Raw genomic sequence first — 25510 nt, forward strand, 5'->3', positions numbered from 1 at the left:
CCGGGAAAGTAAAAGTCAAGTGCCTCCAAGTGTCTACAGGGACACATGGTGAGGTTATTCTAAGGCGAGAAAAGCCTTCATTAAAACACAAGACATGTGTTCAGGAGTTTGTATTTATGTTTCTGAAGAGGAGAACAGACACATGCAGAGTGTGGGAGAGAGAGCGAGAAGGAGAGAGGCTAGTTTGGTAGGCAGAGGGCGGTGGCATCTCTCTCCCTCTCTCTCTCTCTCTCTCTCTGCGTAAACGGAGAGTGGAGCACAGAGCGCACGGAGAGAGAAGCGGAGCTTAGTGGCAGAGCAGCAGCAGCAGCAGCAGCAGAGCAGCCGCTGACAAGAGTGAAGGGACCCCGTGGTTGTTTCCACCATCTCTCTCTCTCTCTCCTCACAGCTTAACCTGCGCCTTCTGAGGCGGACTTAGACACCGGGACTAGAGGCTGTCCACCTCCTCACCGTCGGTTTTGGACTCGTTTGATTAATCAGAAGATCCTGTGGTGGTGGAGGGGGTGAGGGTTCTCATTTCCCCCACCGTGGACCGGAGTTTTGCGCGTTGATGTGTTTTACGCGTCGCTGGTAATGGGGAAAAGTGGACACCAAAGTGGAATAGGACGCTGGGGCTGCAGCCTGGGGAGGATGTGCGTCACGGCGGGGATCCTTGTTCTCCTCGTGTTCGTTCACCCAGGAGTCGCCCAAGGTAAGGCGGGGAGCTTCCTTCCAGACCTCCTGAATGCACCTTCATGGTCAGCGGTGGACCTTTTCCTTCGCTGCCGAGGTGTAGCTGCGAGTTGGTGGCGGCGTGCCAGTGAACAGGCTGAGAGGCAGAAGTAGCGTCTGACCGAACCAGACACTTAAAAAAAAAAAAAAGAAAAAAATCTTTCATTTAGAAGGAGCTGATGAGTGGAGGGTTTGTGCTTCAGGTGGAAATCGTGTGCATCTGCGCAATGTTCCTGCCTGCTTGAAGTGTGCTCCAAATGGAAAAGGCACAACTCGCAGTGCACGTTTCCCCACGATGGACTAATGAATTTGGAGGAAACGATGATGATGATAATAATAATATTAATAATGATATCAATGCGGTTCTTTTAAAAAGGCTGTGTTTGACTCGCTGCTGTAAACAAGTTGGACTTCGCAGTGTTTTCTCCTCATGGTCGTTTCAGTGGGTAAATCAACTCAGAGGCTGCGGTTAAAATAAGGTGAAAGTTGTGAAGGGCAGGGTTTGAAATCCACGATCAGGCGACTAACGAGTCGCTGCAGAGCACTTGGCAAAATCCAGGCGACGCTTCGCTGCTCCGATTGGAAAATTGACCACAAGTCACAAACACTCACGGCCCCAGGAGCGTAAAGGAAACACACACACACACACACACACACACACACACACACAAATCAGTATCGAGCACGCTGCAGAAAACATGGGTGAACTTGGAAGAGGTGCTGGCCCCAACATCATAAGACGGCTCGCTGCGGTTGTACTGAACACACACACACACACACACACACACACACACACACACACACACACACACACACACACACACACACACACACACACGAGCAGCTGCATTAACCACCAGGCTGTTAAACCGCTAACGCGTCGTGCGCCATCCCCGCGTTCCGACGACGCGCCCCGTGTGAAGCGTAAACACCGATATTAAAGTGATATTTGTGGTGCGAGCGCGCAGCGGCTGCTGTTTGTTGAGCAGGACGCAGACGGAGTGAAGCCTAACCTAACATCACCCCCCCCCCTCCCCCCTTATAATAAACTCTGGTTTTCTTTATCCTGAGCTCCGGAGACGCGCAGCGTAATAATAAACTGCTCCCCGGAATTGTTGAAGGGAGAGACAACATCTTTCATCACGCTCCGTGACCTTCTCAGGGAGGAACCCCGCTCCTTGTTAATGTTCACCCTGAAGCCTCATTGGCCAAAACTTTTTCACTAAGATGATTAATGCAGCACACGCTGCCCATATGGCCTCAGAACACCCCATATCATAACCAGCTTAATCTCCTGTTGGGTGTAATATTCAAATATCCTGTGAGGAGCCGGTGTTGCTTCACTCTTTCCTCTCCATTATACGGGAGATATTTCCACCTGAAAGCCTCTGAACGGATACAGTCACTTCTCAGATCAGCACTCACAGTGTAGTCAGTAAATTGGTATCATCATGAGTGCAATGATTGGACACGTTGTTGCTGCCACCTTTTGTCTCATCGCCCTGGGGAGCAGCATTTTCAGCAGCACCCACTGATATTCATTAGGAGTCTTCTCTTGGTTTATTGTTAAATCAATGAGTTGCAATTTAGGGACACGATTTGAGCAGCCTTTCACCCTCCTCTTATGAATTGCACGTTGCCACTAACATGCAACTCAGTGTGACTTTGGTAGAAACCGGTAACTTAAAGGTTTATTTTCATTTTTTGGTAACTCTTCAATCTTTGCACACCCCTGGAGGGGGTAAAGGAAAAATCAGCCTTTCCCTGAACCTGCTTCCACTTTTTAAAGGTTTATGTTTCACCCTCTCTCTCCTAATTTGGAGCTGTCTGTTGTCCTTGTGTCTGTTTTCTCTCTCTTCCAGACAACTCCTCTCGTGCCTCTGAAGTTATTTCTTTGTGTGCGAGGAGTCACTCCATTAGTTGTTCTATTGAATGGGGCAAAACACACAAACACATTGACCTCACCGTGGGGGTGTGTGTGTGTGTGTGGGGGGGGATTCTCGCCTTGTGTACATAGCTGATCCTCTCTGTGCATCAGTGCTGGATTCAATTCCAAATCCGTGCACGTGGAGAACTTCATACTTCACATGACAAACTCTGCCTTTGTGCGGTAAACAGAAACGGTTCTCTTGCTGTTTGTTTTTTCTGCTCATGAGTCACTGAGTGTCTCGTGTTCAGTTGTGGAATATGTGTTCTGCTAAGTTTAATAGCTGGTTTGTTTTTGAGGTCATGCCTAATGATGTTCAGCCTGATGGTGTTTGTGCAATTGATGCTGACAACTGTGAACATGCAAATATAATGATGGATACTAAGAAATAATATTTCCCAGCTTCATTGTAATATTTGCTTTCCTACCAAAGAGCACATATTCCAAACTAAGTGGTTGCTATACTCTACATCCAGGGGATGATACTTTTATTTTAGCATGTAGACATCTTTCTTATTTTTGCAGTGCTGTGATACATTACTCTCACTCACACACACACACACACACACACACACACACACACACACACACACACACACACACACACACACACACACACACTTGTGCGTGTATAATGAGAGGTGAGTGTCAGTTGAGATCTTCTAATGCCGGCTTTCGCATGTGTCAGCCGTCCAACTGAGCCCCACCCTCGGGCCTGTGGGCCTATTAAAAAGCTATTAGCTAAGCCCCCTTACATTTGATCTGGGATGAATTGAGTGTCAAGATCACTCTACAAAGTCTGAGAAGTCCTCTTGTTTATTATGATGACTAAGCTGCGGCACAGCCAGGTTGAGCAGTTCAGCCACCACAGGGTGTAAGTGTAAAACATTTGGTGTTTTGTTTTGTTTTTGTTTTTTTCTTTATGCTGCTTTAGTCATTTTAGATTTTACAGTTTCGCTTCTGGCTTCTGCTCTCAATGTTCACATTTCTGTAATATGCTGCGTTTCACCTAAATGTAATACACACTTATAGTCTTGATTTAAGACAACACAGTTTGAAATAAATATGTGGGTGTGTTGTTTTTTTTTTTTTTTTTTTTGTCTTGAAGCTTGTGTCTGTACAGGAGGGTTGTTGTAGGTGTGTATCTGTAAACCTGGTTATGCAGAGGTGTTAAGATGTACCGAAAGTGCTCCTGCGAGGTGTGTGTTTGTGTGTATTCATAAACTTGGCAGCTTTGGGATGTTCTCAGAGAGCTCCTGTGGAGTGTGTGTGTGTGTGTTTCTGCACACACACGCGTGTGTATGCCAGTACGTCTATACGTGGGAGATTGTGTGATTTTGTGTGTGTGTGTGTGTGTGTGTGTGTGTGTGTGTGTGTGAACTTGGCATCGTAACGGTATTCCAGCAGAGCTCGCATGGTGTTTAGTTGCATGCGCGTGTATGTGCGCGCACACTTGGCATTATGATATTGCCAGAGCTCCCATGCTGTCTGCTATTATGCGCTGATCCTGTCCCATGGTGCACTGCAGCCATCCAGGGTTCAGTACTTGTAGAGGGACAGCTGGGAATTATTGGAACTAAACAGGCCGACTTGATTGGCTGCGCGACTTCGGCCAGCGAAGGCTATTGGCCGAGCGAAATTTTGTGCTGTGAACATGATGCTGTCTGTGCGTCGGAGGGAGCGAGGGAGATGGGAGTGAGACTGGGAGAGGATGAATGGATGAGGAAGGGAGAGATCTCTCTGGGTGGTTTGTACCAGCTTTGATCACTCCACTAGGACTTGACAAGCTGACTGACTGCCACACACATGCGCACTCTCTCTCTCTCTCTCTCTCACACACTCACACAGAGGACACACACACAGCGTGATATTTTTGCAGTCAAACAATGCTGCGTTCTGTCTGCACTGTGTGTGTGTGTGTGTGTGTGTGTGCATGTGCATGTGCTCGGACAGGCGTTCACAGGAGTGTGTGAAAGGAAGTCTTTGACTGTGTCTGGGGTTGTTTTGTATAGAAGACTCTCCTGCTGCTAGCAGTAGCCTAGTGATGGCAGGTTTCCCTCACCCTCTCGGCCTTCTTTTTTATTATTATTTTTTTATCCTTGCTTACTCACCCATAGAGTCTTTCAGCCACTTTTCTATCATATTAATCTTTATCCTTTCACTAAATGGCTTTTACTGACCTTTTTATTTCCCCTCCTTAGCTGTGGCCTTGCTTGTTCATCCATTCATCCTGTAGATTTTAATTTGGGCTGTGCAGGGACCTTGTCTGTCCACCTACACGTCTGGATTTTTATACTGCAGTTACAGTTCGGCCTGTTTGATACATAGGCTGCTCCTCTAATGAGAGAACTTTGTGGCATTTTTTTTTTTTTTGTGCAGGGACAGGAGATGAAATCTGGTTTCAGGGGCAAAACCTACGTTGGAACATACTAACGTGCCTGTGTGCGTGCGTTTGTGTCTGTAAGCTTGCATGATTACTAGACAGAATGAGCTGAAGAAAAGAGGAAAGAAAAAGAGAGAGAAAGGAGAAGCTAAATGTTCTGAAACCGATTCCCATGTCTCCTGCTGTTAGGTCTAATTCCTTCTAGAGTTTCATGTAAAGATGTGGAATTATGAATTTTTCATGGCCTGCGAAACCTAAGGCCTCATTTGGGGCTCTCATTTCCAGGCATTTTGTTTTAGTTTCAATGTGTGTGTATGTCAGGTGGGGGGTGGGGGTGAGGGGGTTCTGAGAGAATGCTGTTTGCTCCCAATCAGTAGCTTACTATATAGTTCCCACTGGTCCCATGCAGATTTTAGATATGCACTCACTTCACGTCTTTAGTGTCAGATTATTATGCAACACTGAAGGGAAATAATACTGTACTAAAAAATGTATAATAAAATAAACATTCTCATTCAGTAGCTAAATGTTCTTACGTTCCCCTTTCAACTACAGTGTGGATACAAATTCTCTAAAATAAAGTAGTTGATGGACACTCTGGTGTGTCTGCTCAGCTCCACACACATGGTAAATACAAAGTGTTTTCTGACACCTGCTGCTAATGGCCAGCGTTAGATTTTTTTTCTATCCTGACTCCTGTCGACAGTAAAACCACCAGGTGGTTAAATGGTGTTGTCTTTAAATCAAAATGTCACATTACATTTTGTCGTTTTTGCAGTGACCTGCAAGATGAAACTGGACATACATGATTCCTACACTTCATTGTCCCGCCTTTTGTCTTTCTCTATTTCCCATCTGCACCACCTCTCTCTCTCTCTCTCTCTCTCTCTCTCTCTCTCTCTCTCTCTCCGCTCTCTTCCTCTGCTGCTGTATCTCGGCACTCTCTGTCTTTTTTTTTTCCTCTACTTAGATTTACGCTGTTTAATTAGTGTGTGGTCCAAACAGTGGGCATATTGTTGTGCTTCTGAATGGGACCCACAAGCAGCGGGACATTATGTGTTTATGTGTGCGTCTGGTCACAGAAAGTCATCCGTCAGCCGAGGGGAAGGGAGAGAGTTTTCCTACACATTCACACACACACATGTCCAATACAGATAAATGGAGCTGAACTAGAAGGAACGAGACAGGTAGAGAAATGGAGCGCCGCACCATGCCAGCTGGTCTCCATTGAAATCTCACCCTGTATCTCTCTTTTTTTCTCCTTTTTTAAGGCATTGCCTCCATCCACAGCCGGCAGCTTAGGCTTTTCATGGTCTATATATTCTCTTTATTTGATATCGTAAAACCTCCAGTAAATAGCCTGGGCTGGTTTATTTGCTTCAGAAACAACGAGCAGCACACTGCGCTTATAGGAGACAAGTGATTATCAGAGATGTTTCTTTTTTTCCTCTGTGTGAGAAGAAACCAACTTCTGCCTCTTCGGCTTAATCCCCTGTCCCTCCCCGTGTCTCTTTCTCTTTGACACTTTGTTTGGACTTGAGCCAAAGCTCCAATCTGCTGCGTCTCCAGATTTTTAGCTCATGGCGCTCATAATAAAGACAGGCTGCAGATTTAGGGACGTGTTTGCCGTATTTTTTACAGTATTATCACAGATTTCTGCAGTGTTAAACCCTATGAGCTGTGGCTCTGCACAGGTGTCACTCAAATGCAAAGACGCACATACAATACACAGAAACACACACAAATACATTTCTACATATGCGTGTGCCATCTGAAAGAACAATTCCTTAAAGGCAGACACACGACCAGCAGATGGGCGCTGGGTGTTTTGGCTGAGCGTCGTGTTTGTGTGTTGAAGCAAGAGAGTCTTATTTGTGTCACCATGAATATGTAATTAAGCTGCCATTGAGAAAAACGGCGTGCAGCGACGGGGGGTCCGCGAAGCTGGGATCCGGGTCCCATTTTTTTTTGTTTTTTTTTGTTTCCACTGAAAGCTTATGTGCATTGTCCTGTATTGAGAGAAGAAAAGAAAAAGAAATGCCCGACGACGTTAGGGGCAGAAACGAGATGGAGATAAAAGTGGAGTGGAAGCAAAGACGGAGAGAAAGTTTTCCATTTCTTTCTGGGAATTTGACTTTGACGCTCCTTTTTTTTTTTTTTGATAGGAAACAAAGCTGCACTGTAAAAGCCCATTGAACTCCTGGTTGAGTGCTGAGGGAGAGAGGTTTGGGGAGAGGAGGAGGAGGAGGAGGAGGAGGAGGAGGAAGAGGAGGGAATGGGCAAGTGGGCTGAGCAGCGCTGGGAAGCACCCTGAAGGATTAGTCTTTCTCCTCTTCCTACCTTTCACCACTACATTCTCTCTTCCTTTTGTTACTCTCCTTTTCTTTTCTGTTCTCCTTTCACGTCCCCCTGTTCTGTGCCACTTTCCTTCCTCCTTTTCACTCTTTTCTTGCTCTCTCGATCCGAACCGACCCTCCCTCACCTCCAACAGTAACTCTTTTCTTCTCCCCACTCCTCTCTCTCATTCCGTGCCAAGCCTGTCTGGTAATCTAGTGGTCAATCTGAAGGAATATTCAAAAACCTGAAACCATAATTACTATAATCACCACTGTAACTTTTTACCTCGTAGGCTTACGTCTGCACTCTACACACACACATGCGGGCGCACGTGCACGCGCAGGCACAGAGGAGTTATGCCTGTTTTTGAAAGACTGCATTGTAACTCTGTAGGATGCAGTGAAAAGGGGGATTTAGCATGTGTTGTAAAAGGTTTTTGGTTGCCTGTTCTGCTGTAGACATGATGTAATTTACTGTACTCAACCCTGTATAAGCTTTGGGGGGAAAAGGGGCATAACACGCTCTCACACACATACAAACGCGAGTAGGTAAGAATGCACAAGAAATACAGAAATCAGAAATCCTGTAGTTTACTGTGCATGATTGGCACCAATCACCCTCTGTACATTAGATGTACAACAAGTCCATTCATTTATTTTTGGCTTCACTCTGACATTAATAAGAAACCAGATATATTTTTTCTCCCTAGGTGACAATATTACTTGTAAGCACTTTGCTTTGATTCATTTGAACACAGCATTGTAAGTGGCTAATGAATATGGGCCGTACTTTGCTGAGGAGGCACGTTTCGTGTGTCCATTGTGTGTTCGTGTGGATGAAATATCACGTTGTTATTTTCCAGAATTATCCATGCACGCAGCGCTATTTTTTTTTTTTATTCCACCCCCCCCAGAGGAGCACAGGTAGGACGGCAGTGTAGGTGGAGAGAGGAGAGAGAGAGGAGAGAGAATAATGACGCTCTATTGCAAAAACGTTGCTTCCTGAAATCTTTTGTTCTTTGTGGGAGGGGTGGGGGGGGGGGGGGGGTAATCATATGGGGGTGAAAGAAGCAGGTAATCAGAAACAGACAGGCAGAGCAGTGGTGACTGAGTGGGAGGGAGAAAGATACAGTGTGTAGTGACTTCGATAGAGGGACATCAGGCGCTGGGGAGAGATAGGGAAAGACTGCAGGGTGAGTAATTAATCACGGTTTTCAGAAGGGGGGGGGGGATATTTGATGAACTCAACAGTGAAAAAAGTGACTCACTGCATTTACACACACACGGTCACATAAACACGGTAGCGTTAGGATCACTCGTACTTTATGGGTTAGGTTATGGTCACGTGAAGGGTCACATTTGAGGCCCACTCTGTCTAAATTAGTGGAGGGTGTTCAACTGACTATGTTAGGGTTAGGGTTAGATAATGAGGGCGCAGCACAAACATGGAACAGCTGGGAACATTTTTTGTTTTTTTTTATAAGGGCATTTCAGACATCAAAAAAGGGGGAAATACGGGAAGACGCAGTAGCTGTGAGAAGTTGCTGTTCTCTGGCGTTCGTTATATCTTTGCGATGTAGATAGACACACTGCACAGAAAACCATGTTTTATACAAAAGGACAGTATGGCTGCATCTACATCTCATTCTGCTCAAGGTTAAGTGTTAAATCGCAGCTGTTGATACTGTATAGTGCGTGTTTATTAAGAGTCGAGCTGCTTTCATTAGCTGAATTGACATTAACACAGATTGAAAAGTTATGTTAAAGTTAACAAGCCTGTGAAGAAAGTTTGGTCAGTCCAGCCTTTATGAATTGGCTCATTGTGTATGTTTGGTTACAGTTAGTCATCACTTGCAGTCTTGTCAGACTTGCACAGGACAGATTGAGACATTGTTTTCCCCACAGGTTATACTACATTATGATGCCCTGTATTTCACACCTCGCTTTGTATTTATTGCATGCTTTTTGAATGTCTGTGCATTTGTTTGGTGTGCAGAACTTGTTATGCAGGAGCCACTATAGGGAAATCACTTTATTATTGAGTGAAATGAGAAAGGTGCAATATGAAAAACATGACGGGTCACTCTGGTATAGGTAGAATATTGGAAATGCAACATGTACACAAACTTTGCACAGTGCACTTTTGAAGAATAACAGACTGTTTAGAATATATTAATAACTGATCATCATCTCGTCATTGAAAACACGGTACACTATATATGTTTTTTCATTTGTATTTGACTCCGTCAGATACAAATCTAATCAGATTAGGATCAGATTATGTCAATTTTGATTGCAAGTTTTAATTTGTTAATATAAAGCTCTAAAAGCTTTTATTGAGTGATTTAAAAATCCAGGGGGTCGTGTCTTTGCTACCAGCTTTAATAGACGCTGGTGGAGATAATCAGATGTTACGTTTTGGAAAAGACTGTCTCCAAAGAGGCTTAAATTAAATAGGGTGATGATGAGGTCACTGGATGAAAGCTTAAAAGTTGTTTTGAATGATTGAGAGATTTAAAATCCTGTCTCTCCTACAATGTCTCACCAACCACAGAGTCAAAGCCGGTTTATTTAATTTTTTTTTTTTGTCTCAACACTGTGACTCAGCAGTGCAGCTATAAAAGTACAGACCTACTGACTTGTTTTGTACTGGTCTTTATAGCGTGCTTCAGCTTTTGCTTTGTTTTCATTGATTCTCTCCCACGCAGACTGTGTGTGTGTGTGTGTGAATGTTCACACGTGTATGTGTGTGTGCCAACATGTTAGCTGTGAGTCCTCAAGCTCTCTGGGCTGTGTTGTCTTACAACATGTATTGATTATTAAAAAAAAAAAAAAGCCTAAAAATCACACATCTCTCTCTCTCTCTCTCTCTCTCTCTCTCTCTCTCTCTCTCTCTCTCTCTCTCTCTCTCTCCTTGTGATATTTAGTTTTTTCATCCACAGGATTTACTGGAAGGCAGAAGGTCAAGGCAGGTTCAGCAGGAGTCTTGAGTCCCACTGCCTGCTTTGCACTTAATGGAGCTCATTAGGCTTTTGAAGACGTTAAGTTGAATTTCGGTGCAGTTTTTTGACACGTCAGTCACTGTGAAGTGCGTCGTCGGTGGTAACATTTTACTAAGTGCTGCTCAAAGAACAGAAGCATATGATTTTAAATGTGATGGAGTGTGAAATAAAGAAAGCCACAGTGCTGTGATTTCATTCATTGAAATTTACTCTTAGAATGATCATGAATCTGCGGTTGAATAGAACAAGATGAAGGGATGACATAATAAGGCTAGTGTGCTCCTCCATATGCTAAAACGAACCTATTTTCACAGAGCCAGTACTCGACGCGGTGGCAAGTTCCTTTCTCATTAGTTCACGCAGACATTTAAAAACCTCTGCTTCCAACTTCTTTTTCTCATTACGCATCTGTGAAGAGAATCGACACTCGGTTAAATCAGACATCGACACATTGTTCATGAAATGTTGAGGCATCGCATCATTAACGCGTTAGCAGGATGCTCCCTGCTGTGGTTTGACAGCTGATGAAACCTCCGTGTAATTTTACATGGAAGCCGCGGCCACAGACACCATGAGAAAAGTTACGACAGAGCACTTGTTAAACGAATTTGAATAAAGTTTGTAATGACAGATGAGTATGTAGTCCCACCTGAGTCCCCCTCGGTAATGAAAGGAACTGCCCCCTGCAGATGACTAATTCAAACTGAAGAAGAAAACCTTTTTACCACTTAAGCACTTGCATTTCTTTTTTTTTTTTTTGTCAAGCTGAAAAATTGTCAGTGTTTTGGCCCCTTCGGGCTCCAGGGATAGTTTTTGTTTGTGCGTACGAGCGCTCGCTGTGGCTTTTGAGTCTTCGTGCCGTTTTCAAAGCCCTCATACACCAGGTTGCATTTTCCGTTCAGTTGTAGATTAGCTGTCTTTTCAGAGAAATAATAGAAAACCTTCCCGGTAGTGCCAGCAGTGAGCAGAGCTTCATTTTTGTACAGTTTAGGGCACGATTTAATGAAGTGCATCAAAAGATCACAATGACACACAGGTGTTTCATAGCCGAGGCTGTGATCCAACACATTTCAAAGGGTTTTGGACTCGCAACGATTCACCTCCCACAGATATTTCAGCTTTTTCTTCTTTTTTTTTTGCTTTCCTTTTTTATTTTTCTGTTGCCATCATCATCATCTCCCTAAGGCACAGCTGGTGTAGTGGTGCAGTAACGGTTTTCAGCACACAAGCTGGCTCACTGTCCGAGGACATGTGGCTCAATTGGCCTGCCAATACTGGGAAAACGCACACATGCACACAACTCGAGCACAGTGTCTTTGCGCTGTTGAACACTAGCGTACAAGAGGGCAACTAACACACACACACACACACACACACACACACACACACACACACACATATAATGGCACTGCGTGGTGAGTTTGGCAGTCAAAGTCGAAGTGTGGACAGACACTGTGTATCCATATGCAGTAGATGTTGTGTTCTTGGCAGGTTCGGTATATCCTGTCACTCTTTTGGAACAATCTGATATTTTGGCAGTTGGAGTCTCTCGAAGGCGGGAGAAACCACCCCGTACAGTTGTAATGATTCATTATCCCCAAACTTTGGTGCAAATCTCTCAGCCTGATAGTGTTTGTACCAAATTCATTCCGGTTTTTAGGTATGAATGATTTATAATATTTAGGATGTTTACAAGACACTTCAACCCGCCTATACGTCTCCAAGCCGGCATTAACTGGTAAAAACGAGTGTCTCCTACTTTCCAGTAGCACACTGTAGAACGAAACGTCGTGCCTGCACATCCACCTCCAAGAAATTGGTTGCAACTGTACCAGCTGCACATAATAGTAACATTGTTGTCTCCTTGTTCAAATGTACTTCATGCGCTGCGTGGCAAGCAGCCATCTGTAAGCTATATATCTTGTATTTGTGCCAATGACATCATGTGTATGGGGTTACTTTTTCTGCGGGCGGATGAATGAGCGCAGGACTTATGTCATAGTGTTACAGCAGGGTTATTTCGCCACATCAAAAGAACATGAAATAAGTGTCTGCGAACCTCTGTTTTCTCTTTTATACTGTCGTATGTCCGTCTCCTCTTCATTCCCTCTCATCTCTCTCCGCTGTGGTCTCTTCTCTTTTCTCCCTTTCCTTGCCTTCCTTCCTTCCTGGGGGAAGGGGGATATTTAAACTTGGAACAGAAGGCGCAAGGACGAAAACTTTGCAGAAACATTTGAAATATTTCCCCCTTCTCTGTTCTGAGAAATGTCATCCACACCCAAGGAACAGTTTCAAAAGAAGCAGAAAGTAGCTGACTAAAGCCAGACAATGCCCACGGCTCCCTCCAGCTCCTCCAAATCCTTGTATTGTTGCTGTGGTTATTTGTGTTGCTTCTTCCTCTGGGCCCCTCCAGGGTTTTGGTTTATCTCTGCTCAGTACCGAGGTCTTGTCAGAAAATGAGGGCAGGGCTGCCGTTTTGGCCTCAGGTCAACTCACTGAAGTTTATTTTTAGTTGTGGAAAATCAAGTAAACTCCCAGCTAATGAGAAACTTGTCAGTTCTGAGTTGATTGTCTTTTTCTGACTCTGTAGTGACATCTTCAGTGTTATGTGATCCCTGCTTGGTACCAGATTGTGAAAAAGTAACTGTAACTTAAAAAATTGTTCCGCACCAGATCTCCTCCTCATTTAAACCTTTGTTGAAAGCAGGGAAAAGAGCAGTCCTCACCTTCCCAGAATAGTTTCCTCCACACTGTGCTGTTGTAGAGTTTACTTTAAGTCCTTTAAGCTTCACACTTTAGGTCTTCAGCGCTGAGGATGGGAGGTGTATCCGATGAATTATTTACAGAGCACAGAGTTAAGATAACAAAATGCCTTAGAGTTTTATACAGGCTGGTGTGTGTGTTCATTGAAAACCTACAAAAAAACAAAGACACTCAAATGGCATCTTGTGATGCAGATAGTTCCAGCTTCACCCAGGCATTAAGCTGTGTGTTCAATATTCGGCACAGTGCCTGACTTTTTGTGTAATACGGTATATCGCTTTAAATAATACAACAAAAGAAAAAGGTAGAAAGGTGGAACTCTTTATCTTGAATTTTGTAGCACTCCCGTTTGGGTCACTGCAGTCCAAGTACCTTTTAGAGCCAAATCTAGACGTTGGCCACCGTCTTATGGACTCCTTCTCCTCATAATAATGATAATTAATAGTAATGATCACATGAACATCGGGTTGCTAGGAGATAGGATGGGAACTCTATTAAAAGACAAAGTTTAAAAAGCATCTCAGCCTTAAAATGCTATTTCGGGTTCAGGTTTTTCTATCGTGTCTCCGGTATTTTCTACTGGAGTGTCTGGTAATCTGTGGAAACAAACAGATTGTATTCAGGTTGTTTTGACCAAGTGCTGCAACAAATTTGCCTGAAGAAAATCAATTTAGGTAGATTTACCATTTCCCCCTTGTTGGATTCAGACTTGATACACACACACACACACACACACACACACACACACACACACACACACACTCAAATACGCATAGATGTCTCGGAGGTCTCCTTAAGTGGGCATTTAATCATCAAAGACCTTTCCTTCTGTCTTGCTGCACTGAATGGGTCAGACATGCACACATGCAGTTCTTTGGTGTCTAACACACACACACACACACACACACACACAAACTTCTTCACACACATTTCTTTGGTGTCGCACACACACACGCACACACAGTCGTGTGGCAGAGTATTGATTCTCAGTGTTGTTCTTGTGCTGTTGGTTAAACAAGCAATAATGGAGCAACATTGTTTAGTCTGCTTATTGAACTGTGACTGGCCGACATTGATTGCTGTCTTCTGCTTTGGGAATGATTTTGTGTGTGTGTGTGTGTGTGTGTGTGTGTGTGTGTGTGTGTGTGTGGATGAACGTGTGGGTGTCTAGGTGTGTATTAAGTTACACTTAAAGAAGAGATCAAGAAACTATTGCAATCAGGTAAAACTTCTCGAGCATCTCTCACAATTTCGAATGTTCTTAACAGTTTAGAGGGTGAAGCCCAGTCAAGGCTGCAGAACTTATAGAGAGTACAAAGTACAAGAGACTGAGGGTGGCAGAAAGAATTAGTGAAAGCGAACTAGTCACTGAGTTGTTTGACAGTCAGGACTGATTAGTACAGAGCTGATTCTCAAAGATCAAACGCGCTCTCAAATGAAACAGTCATCATATAAATGTTTTCTTATCTTTTAATATATAACACCTTTTCAACAGAGCTTTTCAACACTAGAAACTTAAGGTTTACACACATTAGATCAGAGAGCGACATGGTACTTATGATACAGTGGTTAGGATTTAATATATTGCAATTAAGGCACAAGAGAATACACCACGACATGCAGTAAGAGTTTTAAAAACATTGTCTTTTTATGCAATCAGAATATCTTACTTAAACACAGCAATGCAAAATGAATCACTGGCTGCCATAGATGTTTGCATGGAAGCTGTTTTTGAAAATGGATCCACAGTATCTTGATATTTCTTAATGTTTTCTTACACCTCCGATTCAATTATTTCACTTATTTTCACAAATGACTTTTTTTTTGTAGCGCCTAAAATAAGGGTTGAATAAAACTTGGAAAAAGTCTATCTGAATGAAATGTATACTTATAGCAACATGTTATTAACTTTTGAATCGCTACCTTGCAGACTTCAAAGGAATTCATTGAGCTCTGTGCATTTCTATTCATCACAAGTGGTTTTCATATTCCAGTACATGAAGTTACACTGTTTAAAATTTCCGTGCCTCAAGCCCTACACGCACTCATGAATAATTCATGACAGTTTAATATTGAAATTGGTCATTTGTTTCCATGCCAAAGCTCTGTGAAAGGAGAATTACAGAATGCTTTGACACCCAATAATGAATCATCAAGATGTTTTGAATTGACTCTGAGAGCATCTGATGCTAGATAGTTTCCTTTTTTTTTTTTTTTTTCCTTAACAAAGAGAGACTCCAAAGCACCACAGACATTTCAGCACTGCCCACATCCCTGGCTCAGCACTTGAATTGGTCTCTCTGAGACTCTCAGAGGGAGATGCTTGGTCTGCATTTCTGGTCTATCATTAAAGGTCTTCCTGGTTTTCTGGAAATACACGTGTACATAAGGCAAGCAGCACACACACACACACACACACACACACACACACACACACACACACACACACACACACACTTCGGTGTGCACGGACTTGAGCGCGCTAACACAGTCATTGTTAGTCATTAATAATGTGCTGAAGTCTTTTGGTTCTTTGAATTATTTGAGTAATTGAATGGTTGTCAAATGAAAACAAACAATTTTTCCAAATCAATTTAAAAGGTGAAATGTTGGAGATGAGCATTGTGTGTATATTTTCTCAGCTCAGCAAATGTTTTAAATCTTAACATTACGCCATTGTGAAAATGTGCCACTGATCCAAACACCTGCAGCCAAGGACAACTTTCTTCTTCTTTTTGTTGTTGTTGTTGTTGTTGTTGTTGCTGCTGTGACTAGTTCATCTTGAACTGCTTGGGATGCTGCTCTAGTCTCGATCTTTCCCACTTGCTCTTTCTCTGTCTGATTCTCACTTTCTTTATTTTCACCGTTTCAGCGTTTTCTCTCCTCGAGCCACAAAGGCCAGAGGCAAGGTCCCCCGGGGGGGGGGGGATGTTTTGTGTTTTTGTGCATGCATGTGAAACGGAGAGAGTTCAAGAGATTGTGAATATGCAGAAGTGTCTGAGAGAGAGAGATAGCGAGACACTGAGAGTGTACGAGAAAGGGATTGTGTGCCTCCTTGTGTTTGTGTGTGTGTTTGTGTGTGTGTGTGCTGTTCCTCGCGCTCTCTAATTGGGACATGGGTTCTGTCTGTGCTGTGCACCAACCATTTTGATGTAAGTCCCACATGAGCATCGCTGTAAATCTTGATAATGGTATTAAGCTTGTCGAGCTGGTCTGGGACTTTAGCCTGCAGTGCGTGCATGCACGCACACACATACATACCAACGTACACAAACTACACACACACATCCAAGGAGAGGGTGGTGTGGCCACTGCTTATTAACGTAGAAAAGACCCACACGCGCATACACACTGCAGCCCAAACTCTGCCCATTACTGGAGCACAGACAGACAGAGGCACTTAAGAAAGCTTACTAGGTTCTATAAATGTGTTTCAGAGAGAGAAACTGAAATACGTGTGTGTGTGTGTGTGTGTGTGTGTGTGTGTGCAGATATGTTGATTAAATACAAATATGTGTGTATACATATATGTATTTACATATGCATATGTATGCACTGCACTACTTTTACAGGAATGCAAACTGTGCTACACTTCAAGCTCAGTTCAAAGATAAGGGCTTTATGCAAAATCAAAGTGCTGAAATTGTAATACATCAGCGCGTTGCGGGCATGTTTGGCAGATAATTAAAACGCACAGCAGAATGATGTGACGGTCAGATATAAAGTGTCACAAAAATGTAGAGCTGGTTAGTCATGTTCTTTTGTGAAAAGTGTCAAAGCAATAAGTATCGTTCTGTCAGCATATGCAGTGGGCGACATGGGAAAATTACTGTATGCCTTGATTGGTTTGAATGGCTGTAACTGCACAGTGAAGGCACGGAAACTGTAACACTACCTCAGCAGGTTTCAGACATATTGAGGCTAGCAAGAGACATAATTTCATTTGAAGCCTGTGCCTTCCGACTCAGCATGGTGGTTTTGAACTTTCTGGGAGACAGCTGAACTATATTAACATAGCAGTGGTGAGTATTGTCAGTGGCCTGCAAAGAAAGAGAGCTCCATGTCCAGCATTGTTTTAATCCAGGTTTGGAAAAGCCTGCACTAGAAGGTGATTTGGCTGCTGCACCTTTTTTGATGTTAATGCAGGTCTTTTCAACGGGTTTACATTAATGCAGCAAAATGTCCTCATGGCATCGTCCTTTATTTATTTAGTTTTGCTGGTTTGAAATAACTCAAACCGCAATAGATCATTTCTTTTTTTTCAGACTGCAGGGAAATCATCTGCTAACACGGCAACATGATTTGCCTTAATTTTGTGAGGTTCGCATTATATAGCCGTGTAAACCACCTAAACAAACATAAGTTTGTAGAGCATTTCAGATGTACAGTGTTTTGCTGAAGCTGTATCAGCAGCCTGTCCTCTCGCCTCTCTACAAATGCAAATGTTGTACCAGCCAAGTGCTGTAAAAGCTAATGAGAGTAATGGGGTCTAGTGTACTCAGTGATGGGCTCGACATAAAGGGAATATGTAGGGGTTAGCCGTACAGTAATATATGGGAGTAGATGCCTGCAGCTGTTCGTGCTGGCTCGGGCTCAATTTATGTCTCCATTGCTCAGAGCAGATGGAAAATATTATGATGCTGATGATGAGGGAGAGGGGGGGAAAAAAAGAATCAGACACCAACTACAAGTGAACGAATAAGAGGAATACTGACAAGAGAAAAGGGAAAACATGGCAAGAAGGGTGAGCTCCCCTCTCATTTCGTTCGATGTTTTCAAAAGACTTTTCGAGAAGTCAGTATTTCAGATAACTGTCAAACAAAATCTCCGAATGTTTTGCTTTCCTCTGAATATTGACATAAGCAGGGGGGCGCAAAAGAAGTGCTTCACTCTAGTGTGAAATAATAAGGACATCTCCTCAGCAGCTGTAAAGCATAGCAGTAATGTCTTACTTGTGTCAAAAAAAACTTCTACTGTATAAATTAAAAATATAAATCTGGTTTATATTCATTGTGCCAATACACAGTATGCATCTCTATACTGCAACTTGGAAATAGGGTGAAAGCAAGCAAAGCTATTTAGGCAGACACACATTAACACAAACAGATAAACACACACAAGTACACAGACCTCTTGAAATTCTCTATAATCCCTCTCCTTAACAAATTGTCTGAGAGTTTGTTAGGGGAAACAAGGGGGAATTTAATCGGCGTGACACCAGCAGGGGAATCTAATAAGAGAGACACCAGTGGGGCTTGTTTAATGATTTTCTCCTTTCGCCTTTTTCAATTAAGGTACTTTGCTGGGATCTCTGCTGAGTGTGTCTCTCTCTCTCTCTTTTTTGTAGCTCTCTCCCTCAGTTGGAGTCAATTTCTCTCTTTCTACAGGTCTCCTGCTCCCTGGCTTTGTGTTGCGTTTCCCTTTCGGTTGTTGTTGTCGAGGTCTTTCTTTCTCTACAGAACACATGCAGTACGAAACCAGAATGCAAGTACTTTCATATTATATGCCTGGAATATTGAATTACATTAACACACTACTTCATTTGTACTCCCACAGTGAGGCAAGGGTCAGCGCTATGAATTGCAGGTTACGGAAAGCCGTATCACACTTTTGCAGGCATTCAAACCCAAAATAATAAAAGGGTTTCAAGATGTAACTAGGTTCAGTGGCGTGGGTGTCAGCATCTCAAAAGGTTCAGCTTTTTTGCAGCACAGCCTTTAGACAAATTTACTTCAATGACCAAGGTGTCGCTGGCGGCGACTACACAAAAAGAAGAAACTGACACAGCAGAGGTCTGCAGAGTGAACTGAATGCATTTCAGTCACATACACAAGTGTTTATAGCGAATGATTACACAGTTGGATTTGGTGAGAAAAGGCTTTGCTCTTTAAGGGACCTCTTGGAGGATGCAGGCGTCTATAAGGAATCTGCTGTAAACTAATTGCCCTTCATTGAACAAACATAACACTTGAGTTAAATTATCAGTAACATAAAGCTTATAACATCCAGCGGAGGGTTAGTGGAGGGAGCCATAGCAACAAATGACAATGGCATTAACGTTCCAGCACAGTAATAGTTAGAGGTGTCGGGTTATAAACACCATCGTATACATGCATATGGGTGGATGTTAGTAGTCAGCTGTTAGCCAAGCAGCTGGTGAATGAGCCAGTGACTGTGAAGCGATTGAGAAGGCAACTATCAGCGAATGCTGATGAAATTTCAGGCCAGCACGGTAAGGGGCCTACATAGTGAGAAGGAGGGGGGGTTGCTGATAGCTTAACTTAACCAGTACTCCAGGGAAGCATATCATCTATTTAAAAAAGTATTAAAACCACTTAAAAATATCAATTTAATTGTGATAATAACATGCCTCATAGGAAATGAACTAATCTTTGGCTGAGGGCTAATAAACCGAGCTCCTCTGACCTTCAGTCAGTAGGTCACATTACTTCTGATCCATTAGCTAACTGGTACTTCAGCTCTGATCTACCCTAGCAACAAACCCCCTGTCTCTCTCCCTCTTTCACTTTCATTCTCCATCTCCCTCCATATTTACCTCATGCCCTGAAGACGTGTTATACCCCTATGTATGGACTGTCTAAGATGTTTATGTCTTCATTCTGTTACCCTGGGTGACAGAGCGGTCCCTTACCCCGGGTGACGGAGCGTCCTGTTTGCCCTGGTGACAGGACATTCCATTGCCCACAGTGACAGGGCTGGGAATCATCAGGCTTCAAGCAGGAGTGCAGCACCACCGTGGCATGTGCACAGAGGAGACGTGGGTATGCTGGGGGTGACTCTCTGTGTGTGTTCATATGTGATAATGCATGTACAGTATGCTACTGGGTGAACCGATGCAAGTGTGTGATTATTGTACCTGTGCTAAATTGTGACCATTACAAGTACAGTGTAGTAGTAGGACGGAAAGGCTCACATAGGTTTGGTACTAAGAATAGAGTTTAAAAATCAGATGGCAAGAAATGAATATAAAACATTCAAAGTGTGTGTGTGTGTGTTCCTAGAAAAACTGAGAGTAAAGTGCGACAGGCAAGGCTAGCTCTAGGAAACAATGAGTAAAAGGGCAGTGGAGGGTGAAGGAGGATGCACTTGACAGTGGAGAACAGCGCTGCATGACATTGTACTGCCCTAAATCTCAAACCATTTCCCTAATTTATTCACTTTAACTGTTGTTTTTGTCTTGAGACAAAAAGTCTGTCAGTTGGAAGTAAGGAGGAAAAAAAAAAAAGAAGAGCTGACTACTTCAGCTCTGCCAAACTATTATTAGCTTATAGTGGACAGCTGAATCCACCTGGAGACCGTAGGGAGAAGCAGGCAGGAATACAGTGACACATTTAAAATTGTAATCCTCTAAAATAATTGCCTGTGGAGATGACAATCAGGATGTGAGTGAGCTGTGGAGTTTGCAGACAGTTTTATGCCATTGCCAGTCTCGGTAGGAGGACAGATATAAATCAGAAATTGGATACACGGACCCCAGCACACATATACACAAGGACACACGGATGCCACCGGCATCTTTGTACACATAACCTAACCACTTAATCAACACACCGGTCACTTTCTCTTACGGTTGTTTTGTGTTGCGTTTTGTTTTTCCACAGGCGCATGTAACTCACACAACAGTGGAAACCAAATTCATATAATGATGTGGACAATGTTGTGTGTTTAAGCTGTGGGAATTTGTATACACAGTGTATTTCATAAATATTTGATGAGTTGTACTTTACTTGCACATTACTGCTGCTCCTGTCCATCTACCTGCCTAAACATAGCAGGGATTGTTCTGTTACTTTTAACTTGTTTTTTTTTTCTGATGCCTACGCAGCACATAGCCCAAGAACTTGTGTTATACAGACAGTCATTTTAAAGTGCAATCTCCCAAATGCAAAGTTATGAGACCACAGGACTGGATTTTAACCTCAGCACTATCAACTGTCTTCTGTGGTTTCATCTATTTAAATCAATGCCCATACTTTTGAAACCGCAGGTCACACATTTTCCTCCATGTACAGTATAATGACTTAAAAATAGTACATTTGTGCTGAGCTTTCATTGGAACCAAGTTATAGAAGATGCTGATTACAGTGTCAGTCTGACCATCTTTACACCAGATCTAGATTTACATGAAGACAATCCTGGGTGGATTTTAAAAGAGAGGTGGTGAAGAAAAGACAAATGAAAGGCAGCCAGTGAAGAGGACGGGCACAGCTCATCAGCGAGACGGGATAAAATGAAAGAGAAACTGCTTATTGCGTTCTACATTTTCACTTTAAGAGGACGGCGTAATATAACTAAAAACCATTAGCAGCCATTAGGCTGGTGTCAGTCAGCAGCAGAATAGCAACCCAGCAGTTAGTAAGCAAATGGTCCACACAACCGAGGCCGTTAGAAAGAAATCCAACTTTTATCTGGCTCAACTGTAATGTCTCAACATCTTAAGATATCAGCTTTGCTCTACACACACATTATGGATGTCAGCAGCACACAGGTATAGAGACACACAACTTGTCGGCTTCCATCTTGTTTTTTTTTTATTCTTTCACATTCAGGAACACTTTTATAATCCTGTACACGTGAGGACCTCCGCTGACTACATTGCAAACTAAAAGGTATGTGAACCCTTGGTTGAACCCCCCCATAAGATCACATAAGTGTATTTTTCTTGTGCAGAGCAAACTAAAAAATTTGTCAAAGTAGCTCTAGTCCACACCTCCAAACTAATTTTCTTAACTTACGCTAACACCTGACTTAAATGAACTTTGCTGAGGTCAATTTTTAAAGGGTTCACATACTTTTCCCACTGTGAGGTTTTTATGGTTGTTCTCAATAAAGACATGAAAGATCAGATTTTTTCTGTGTTATTACTTTTGGCAGATTATATTAGTTAATACTCTTGACTTAGATAAAGATCAGATCACATTTTATGACAAATTAATGCAGAAAACCATGAAATTCCAAAGGGTTCAAATCCTTTTTCTTGCCACTGTATTTAGCATAGGGGGAACGAGGTATCAGCTTACAGGAGACATAGTCACAGATGCTTAAATATGTACACACACAGTCTTGCTGTCAATCCCTAACTGGTTAGAATTACTGGGTTTGGAAATAGATTGCCTGTGTTCCTAGTATTTAGTTTTAAGTACAGTCTCTACTTGTAATTTATTTTCCACATCGAAACAAAAGATCCTATTCATTTGTGTGCCTGAAATGGATTCTTGGGGAAAATGACACCTCATCTGAGAGGGGAATATTTTGGCAGTATTAATCAATGTGAAGCAGTTTGGTAAAACAGTTCGTCCGCCAAGTCGGCCTTTCCTTCAACTTTGCCTCTTCTTTTTTACCATCCTGCTCCCTCACCGTCTCCCCTTCTCTGCTTCCTTCCATGCAAAGGAAACAGTTTAGGGAACAGTTAGTCAATCGGACCACTCCATCCCGCTGAGGGAGTGCAGAATAACGAGCACTGCCGGTGGATAATGGCCATGATTTAGCTCCCCAGTCAAAAGGTTACACTGTTTTTGCTCCAGAATGAATGGATGTAATAAGATACCCCTTGGATAAGTAAGTCTCACATGAACTGCAGTGGCGTTGAACCCCAAAAGCCTACTTGTAAGAGTTATTTTCCATTTTAAAGGGAATTTTAAGTTTCTCTATGCTAAGGGATACATTTTATTGAAAGAAAAATACCGTTATTGAGAGATAGGACAAGGTGCAAAGAGAGGATGATGGAGACAGAAATGAAAGGGGGAAAACATAAGTGCTATTCTCACTATCTAGATGCACATTTAAGGAGATAGGGAACCATTGGCTCAATGTAATGTCCGTCCTGAGAAGCGTGGAGGAGCTTGGGGAGTATAATGGCCTCCATCTCACAGCTGCTGTTAAAAATTCTGCATGTGAAACCAGTTCTTCAGTCAGTCGGTCGGCTAGTCAGTGAGCAGAGCAGTCGGTAAATGTAACAGTTGGATGTTGTGAGAAATGACTGATGAAAGAGATCCCTTCACCAACACGCAGACATGAACGTGCATAAATATACATCCATACACAAACATGGAGTTATAAACAGCAGCAGCAATCAAGATTTTATTCCGTACCACCCTCAAGCTCTACGCTGAATTTGACAAGTACTTGCGAAAGTTTGTTGTCAACATATTGATTGGATTACTCGTTAGCGTGTACTGCTGCATGTGCATTTTAGTGTATATAAGTTTACATATCGTGTATTTCTGTGGCCCCGTGTGTGTGTGTGTGTGTGTGTGTTTGTGTAGCTGTTGACATGCGGTAGTGATTACATGTATATTTCCAGTGCTCGAGTGCTGGAGTTGGCTATTTGAAACACATGTTTTCTTTGTTCCTCTGTTGGCTACTGTGAAAGCTGAGAGGGTGGTATACACCCACACACACACAAACACGGAGGCAGGGTGGTAACTTGCTACTGAGTCAACACTAATTAATGCCATATTGTATGTTTTCAAGCCAACTTTTTCCATTCTGTTATGTTTTCTTTCTTTCCTCCAGTGGCTTTGTGCCATGTAGAAAATCAGTTTCTCACTAGATCTAAATGTTGTCACTGTCGCTTAAGGGGGGAAAAAAAATGACACCAGACAAAGAACTCAGTAATTTAATCTTATATAATTTAGCAAAAAGCTGCAGCAGCTTCTGCAGGAAGAGAGATCGATAGGTTTGATTAGTAGATTGTGATCTATAGTTGACTTCTGAGTCATCTCTTTCTCCTTTTGAATCTCAGACAGTTACAAAAACCATTTACACTTTTCGGCTCTGCCATTCCTCAAAGTCAACACTGTCAATATTTCAGGTCACTGTTCAACAAAGTTCTAAAAAATCCAGCAGTTTTAAATGCTGGTGTGACAGAACGGCAATTTAACTCTGTCTTGCAGCGAGTTTGTCCATTGTTTTTTGATTTTCTCTATATATTCCTTCTCGGGCTTAAAAAGTGTTTAAGATCGAAGCGTCTGCCCTGTCTGCCAGTCATTGTCAGTGCGACTACAGTAGATGCTCTCTTTTTGTAGCACGTGTTTGTCTGTGTGTGAGAGATCGAGAGCCAGACAGAGGGAGGGTGGTTAGCATTCAAATGGGCAGACAGCACTGAACCAATTAGTCGGACTCTCTGTCTATCCTTCTTTCTTCCATTGGCATTTTTCTTTTTGCACGTCTTCTTGTCGTTTAGCTCTTCTCCATTCTGTCTCCCCGCATATCAGCCCTTCCCATCCCCTCACCCCCACGCTGGACAAAAAGAGACCTCCTTCTTCCTTTCTTCACTTTGACAAAATGAGATATCCACCCCTTGAAAAAAATACACATCTTCTACAGTGATTCACAGCACAAGAGGGACAAATGGTACATTTCGAAGACCAGCAGCTCCTCTGCGTCAGTAGTTGACCAGATGACACTTTGTGAAGCTAGGCCCTCTATATTTTATAGATTCTGTGTGATGAACTTCACGTATTGATTTGCTCTTGAGTGGATGTGGATGCTTTTGAAGTGAACTCTTCACTTTATGGCCCACCTTTGCTTTCTGGCAGTGGTTCACTTTGTTCTCCCCCTCCTCCAGCCTTGTGCTTCTCCTCCAACAGTAGACCTTGCTGACTTGACATTGCCGCAGCAGTGCTTGGCTTAGCAGTAGGAGGTAGGTCAACGCACGCGTGTGTGTTTATGTGCTTGCCTCAGTTTAACATTCACTTGCGTGGAGGTATTTATGCATGCACACGTGCTGTATGTGTGTGACTGTAGTGCTTTGTTTACCACCAAACACGATTTAGCAATTTGAGGAGAACGAATGTGTTCTTAGCCAGCAGCTTAAACTTTACATACATCTGCACACACTGTATTTCCAGTGTGTGTTCCCGCTTCATCAGCTACTACAACTTTGACAGCCACTTGGATGATTGACATGTGAGACAACCAATTATAAAAGTCAGGGGAATGAACTCAAAATGTGGCAGCAGGACGCCTGTGTTGGGTTATGAATAAAACATTACAAAACAGGCTTATGGTTTGATTTGGATTCTGTTTCACATTTGTTTGTTGCTGCATCTTGTTGACTGACTGACAGTTTTTTTGGGAGGGGGGAGTGGAGTGTCAGGTGTGTGTGTATGCGCACGTGTGCATTAAGAGCACTCCCATGTTCCCATGTAACAGACTTTATGGAGGGGCTGTAACAGTGGGATTGACTGCACTTTCAGATGGCTACTATGCCACAGGGTTTCATGGATGTATGCGTGTGTGTCTGTCTGTGTGTGCGTGACAGAGAGAGAGAAAGATATTTTGGTATCACTTGGAACCTGTAGTAAAAGGTATACTGAGGGCATAATGCATTTCTTGGTCACTAAATGCAAGAAACCATTACCCT

The 25510-nt window shown here is 42.9% G+C and overlaps 1 protein-coding gene across 2 annotated transcripts in view; it reads left to right on the forward strand.

Annotated features, from left to right (window-relative positions):
• The first annotated feature begins 275 nt into the window (after window positions 1-275).
• The window catches only part of si:ch73-72b7.1 (netrin receptor UNC5C), a 157323-nt gene continuing 132088 nt past the window's right edge, over window positions 276-25510 (forward strand). For both annotated transcript variants that reach the window (XM_026342900.1, XM_026342901.1), the window contains exon 1: window positions 276-691. In XM_026342900.1, the coding sequence (XP_026198685.1) occupies window positions 574-691 (118 nt within the window). In that variant the 5' untranslated portion in view covers window positions 276-573. The remainder of the gene's footprint in view (window positions 692-25510) is intronic.

This window comes from Anabas testudineus, chromosome 9 (assembly GCF_900324465.2).
Source record: "Anabas testudineus chromosome 9, fAnaTes1.2, whole genome shotgun sequence".
Classification (NCBI taxonomy): Eukaryota; Metazoa; Chordata; class Actinopteri; order Anabantiformes; family Anabantidae; genus Anabas; species Anabas testudineus.